General features: G+C 46.5%; 1 protein-coding gene across 2 annotated transcripts; it reads left to right on the top strand.

The window, feature by feature from the left end:
• Positions 1-642: 642 nt before the first annotated feature.
• Positions 643-5,086, top strand: RPLP0 (ribosomal protein lateral stalk subunit P0). 2 transcript variants are annotated; one of them, XM_043557754.1, is made up of 8 exons: positions 643-746; positions 1,036-1,137; positions 2,352-2,527; positions 2,640-2,727; positions 2,851-2,997; positions 3,099-3,284; positions 4,142-4,282; positions 4,855-5,086. In XM_043557754.1, exons 2-8 carry the CDS (start codon positions 1,084-1,086, stop codon positions 5,014-5,016), a joined length of 954 nt encoding a protein of 317 aa, XP_043413689.1. In that variant the 5' UTR covers positions 643-746; positions 1,036-1,083; the 3' UTR covers positions 5,017-5,086. The 2 variants fall into 2 exon arrangements, with proteins under 2 accessions (XP_043413689.1, XP_043413691.1); XM_043557756.1 differs by lacking the exon at positions 643-746 and having other exon boundaries at positions 1,036-1,782; positions 2,022-2,527.
• Positions 5,087-5,418: the final 332 nt, after the last annotated feature.

The raw sequence follows: 5,418 nt of genomic DNA, 5'->3' as shown, positions 1-5,418 counted from the left end.
CAAGACTTGGAGTTGTTACTTCTGTGGATACCAGCAAGGAGCCTTCTAAGAAGAGGGACTAGCTACTACTGCAAGACCATAAAGTGGGAGCATGCTCTGGAAAAACAGGGAAGAGCATTGTCTGGTGGAAGCGAATGAGTCAGTAGGAAAATAAATTATAGGAGGGTAGGTCCAGAGCAGATCATGCAGGACCTTGTAGGGAGTTTTAAGTTTTAGGCTTTTACTCTGAGGGAAATGGGAAGGCTTTGAGGAGTTTTGAGCAGATGAGAAATGATCTAACTTAAGTTTTAAAAGATTCCTCTGTTTTGGTAGGGGGAAGAAAAAACTGTAGACAAGAGACTATGCTGTTTCTAAAGCATATGCAATTATTTCTCAGCTCCACATCTTACTGTTTAGTTTGCGATTTGGCTAGGTGGCAGGAAAAAACTTGAACGCTCAATTTGCAAGCTCTAGTTCCCACACACAAGCAGCTCCAGCCCAGCAGAGGGCAGCCGCTTTGACAGAGCGCCTCCGGACACCCGGCAGTGCCTTTCTTAACCACTTTATTTAAAGAAGGCTTTCCTTTGGCTGGAGTGACAGCAATATCATCCAATGCCGATCTACACTAGTTGTGCGTCACCAGACGGGCGGCGGCACCAGCCAATAGCCGGAGACGTTGTCCGCGTCTTCTGATTGGCCGCTTCATTCACATATAAAAAGTGTGCGCCGGCGCACGCCCCTCCTCTTTCCAGGCGTCCTCGTGAGAGGTTCGTATGGGTTCTGGGGTAGTGTCGGGCACCGGCGGCGGGAAGGAAGGTTAGGGGGTGTTTGTGGGATCCCGGTGGGGGACAGGGTCCGGGCCTGTCTGGGCTGGGGCCTTGGAGGTGGCTTGCGCTCCCCGAGGGGTGGCGACGGTGATGGCGGCGGCAGCCCCAGCTCGGGCTGGCGGGCGCTCACGCGTGGCCTGCCCTTCGTAGGCCTTGTGTTTGGAGTCCGGCAAGGCCATGGGGATGGGTGTCGGGGCGGAGGGTTGCCTGAGCTCCTCTCTTTCCTCAGTGACATCGTCTTTAAACCCTGCGTGGCAATCCCTGACGCACCGCTGTGATGCCCAGGGAAGACAGGGCGACCTGGAAGTCCAACTACTTCCTTAAGATCATCGTAAGTGCGGGGTGGGTCGCGATCGCGCATTATGCTGCTTGGGCCTTGGGCCCTAATAGGGACGATCAGCTGTCATGTGCTGAGCACTTCCTTGGTGCCAGCTACTAAAAGACCATTTTAGGAAAGTCTCATTTAATTTCCACAGTTTGTGGAGATCTACCCGCCCTCCCCAACCCCTACTCCCCCCCCCCCTTTTTTTTTTCAGATAAACGGGTTCAGGCAGGTTAATTGGCTCCTAAGATGACAGCATTCATATTCTGGTCTGTCTGGCTTACAAATAGCACTTATCGTGGTTTTGCGCTTCTGCCTCCATTTTGTAACGAATGAGGCAATGAATAACTCATTACAAAGTGGCAACTTGTTGCATATTTAGGTCTTGTCAGTCAAGACACCAAACATCTTGCAGGTGTATTCTATTGGGTGCTCTTGAGGTGGGTCTTCCAGAAACCCAGACCATGCTGTTGTGCATTAGGCTGCCTTGTGGAGCTTAATCTAGTCTCCCCTGTTAATCTTGGAAGTTTTCAGACATACAGAGAACTTAAAAGAATTGTCTAGGAATCACACATCTACAACCTAGATTATGCAAGTGACGTTTTGTTGTATTTGTTTTGTTTAAAATGCTGCAAGCCTAGTCTTATTTGGAATGTTTTTTTTTTTTTTTTTTAGTTTTTTTTTTTAACCTTTATTTATTTTTGAGACAGAGAGAGACAGACCATGAACGGGGGAGGGTCAGAGAGAGGGAGACACAGAATCTGAAACAGGCTCCAGGCTCTGAGCGGTCAGCACAGAGCCCGACGCGGGGCTCGAACTCACAGACTGAGAGATCATGACCTGAGCCGAAGTCGGACGCCCAACCGACCGAGCCACCCAGGCGCCCCGGGAATGTTTTTTTCTGTTGATGCAGCCATTTAATGGATAGAAACATGCCTCATAACTGGGGAAAAATTAAAAATGAATGCTACAATAAAATTTGGGGATTGAATGTAGAGACCTAATCTTCACTGTACATATTCAGGGTACAGATTGACAAATCTGTCAGTTTTACAACTCAGGTGGCTCCTGGTGGAAGAAATTGTCCCAGTTTCTGAATCGTTTCGAAAGCATAGAAGGAAAGAAGGGAGATGGAAGTCAGTGATTGTGGGATTTGGTTTCTCTTGCTATTTTTCCTCTTTTCCTCCTGCTAAACATCGTTCGTTTCTGGCTTGTTTTTATAGCAACTTTTGGACGATTATCCAAAATGCTTCATTGTGGGAGCAGACAACGTAGGTTCCAAGCAGATGCAGCAGATCCGCATGTCCCTCCGCGGGAAGGCTGTCGTGCTGATGGGCAAGAACACCATGATGCGCAAGGCCATCCGAGGGCATCTGGAGAACAACCCAGCTCTGGAGAAGTCAGTTAATTCATTTGGGCATCTTTGTCTTCCCTTCTCGGTGCCCTTCTCCTTTTCCCTGGAGAAGGATGGTGCTGAAAGGTGACGGTTTTCTGTAAACTTCTCTTTGCAGACTGTTGCCTCATATCCGGGGGAATGTGGGCTTTGTGTTCACCAAGGAGGACCTCACTGAGATCAGGGACATGCTGCTGGCTAATAAGGTAAGGGGAGAATTGGGTTGGCTAAAGAGATCTTGTCGTTAACTTTGGCTCCTTGAAAGCAAAATTGACCGTACTCAACTTGTATTTGTGGAGAGAAGACTTCTCATTACTGTTTTTGTTCAGGTGCCAGCTGCTGCTCGTGCTGGTGCCATAGCCCCATGTGAAGTCACTGTGCCAGCCCAGAACACTGGTCTGGGGCCCGAGAAGACTTCCTTCTTCCAGGCTTTAGGCATCACCACTAAGATCTCCAGGGGCACCATTGAAATCCTGGTGAGTGGGCTTGGCTTACTAGTGCAAGTAAGTGGGGGCTTGGTTGCTGTGGACCTGCTGGTTGTCTAGGTGTTAACTGCTAATCCTACCTTGTTCTTCAGAGTGATGTGCAGCTGATTAAGACTGGAGACAAAGTGGGAGCCAGCGAAGCCACACTGTTGAACATGCTGAACATCTCCCCCTTCTCCTTTGGGCTGATCATCCAGCAGGTGTTTGACAATGGCAGCATCTACAACCCTGAAGTGCTTGACATCACAGAGGAGACCCTGCATTCTCGCTTCCTGGAGGTACATGCTGTCCATGTCAGGCCCTTGGTACATTAATGGTTGAGAGCTTCAGCTGCAGTCTGCAGCTACTTGTCATACTGGCTATGTAGCTGCAACTGGCTGTGTAACCAGAGACAGATACTTTGTTTACTTCAGTTTCCTCGTCTGTAGACCAGCAATAATAATACAAGATTATTGAAGGATTCGGTGAATTAATGAGTATAAAGCCATCTGACAGCACTGGTCGCAGAGTGAGGACCATAATTCTAGGGTCTGCAATAAGTCATGAGATTTTGCATAGAGTCACAAGTCAAAGGAGAAATGAGAAAAGTGAGGACAGTGTAATACACGTGTTGCTAGAATCCTGTTTGGGAAGGACTTGACTTTTTGTGGAAACATCTTTCTTAGTTTTTGCCATTAAAATATTTTTTTAATTGATGAATAAGATGAAAGGAAGATGGAATTCCTCTTTTTTTTTTTTTTTTTTGGACAAATGAAAAATTGGAATTACATATACCATTAGCTGTTTGCTTGGAGATCTCACTAATGGATGAAATTAAGGTGGAATTGGCTCAACATTTTTTTGTAACAGTTGAATGCTTATCTTAACTGTTCAGATTTTCACAAAATGGTGACTTTTTAAGTAAATGCCTTCATTATGGTATAGGAAATACTCATGTTGGGAATAGGGGTAAAAGCATTTGTAAATGACTGGATCTGAATTGCCCTGCCAGAAGCATTTAGTACGAGGTGAAGTGTCTGTGTGAAGCAAAGATGCTGACTTAGCAAGTTTTGTCTGCTGTTGAACTTTGCTTGGACCTCATGGTCTTGTCTACAAGATACCTCCCTTGAAATGTAATTTTTCTCTCCCTCCATAGGGTGTTCGCAATGTTGCCAGTGTATGTCTGCAGATAGGTTACCCGACTGTTGCATCAGTGCCCCATTCTATCATCAATGGATATAAGCGGGTCCTGGCTTTGTCTGTGGAGACTGATTATACCTTCCCACTTGCTGAAAAGGTAAAAACCCACTAGGACCACAGGGGGCCTAATGGAGGATAAATGGACGACAGTCTGCTGAGTTGTGCTTTAATTGTATTTTAGAAAGCAGATACTTTTTTTTTTTTTTTTGAGAGAGAGAGGGCGTACGTGAGCAAAGGGCAGAGAGAGAGGGAGAGAATCTCACGAGGGGCAGAGAGGGAGAAATGGGGCTCACCTGAAGCAGGGCTTGAGTTCACTCAGTGTGGGGCTCGAATTCACAAAACATGACCTAAGCCGAGGTCAGATGCTTAACTGAATGAGCACCCAGGCACCCCCAAAGCAGATACATTTTTTTTAAGAGTATACTTAAGAAGTTGGGGGGCAGCGGAGGTGTATCCTTGACTTTAGAGACCCAAAGAAGGGCTAGTTAGTTGAGGGCTAAGGGCTGGGCCTAAACTCACCTGGCCATAGCCAAGCTGTCTTGCTTGATCACTTCCAGGGAAGGTTTCCATGGCTTAGAAGTTACTGGCCATTTAACTAGAACTGAGGGGTTGTGGGTAGTAGGGATTGTGGATGACCATTTTGATCATGAACTTTTCCCCTTGCTTCAGGTCAAGGCCTTCTTGGCTGATCCATCTGCATTTGTGGCTGCTGCCCCCGTGGCCGCTGCCACCACTGCTGCACCTGCTGCTGCTGCAGCCCCAGCCAAGGTTGAAGCAAAGGAAGAGTCGGAGGAATCAGATGAGGATATGGGATTTGGTCTCTTTGACTAATCACCAAAAGCAACCAATTCAGCCAGCTTTATTTGTGAAACAAGGAAATAAAGGCTTACTTCTCTTAAAATTTGTCTCTGGACTCTTCCATTTTGTGCATTTTGAGGTTCACAGTGCTGTATACTAGAAACTAGAGCTATGGTAAATAGTAGAGCTTTATTTGAGGGTGGTGACATTTTGGTTTTTTAAATTTACATCCAAATTAGTTAGCATATAGTGCAACAATGATTTCAGGAGTAGATTCCTTGATGCCCCTTACCCATTTAGCCCATCCCCCCCCCACACCCCCTCCAGTAACCCTCTGTTTGGTTTCCATATTTATGAGTCTCATATTTTGTCCCCCTCCCTGTTTTTATATTATTTTTGTTTCCCTTATGTTCATCTGTTTTGGCTCTTAAAGTC

Source organism: Prionailurus bengalensis, chromosome D3, assembly GCF_016509475.1.
Source record: "Prionailurus bengalensis isolate Pbe53 chromosome D3, Fcat_Pben_1.1_paternal_pri, whole genome shotgun sequence".
Lineage (NCBI taxonomy): Eukaryota > Metazoa > Chordata > Mammalia > Carnivora > Felidae > Prionailurus > Prionailurus bengalensis.
The sequence above is the reverse complement of the archived record's forward strand: the minus strand, read 5'-3'. Positions and strand labels throughout refer to the sequence as shown.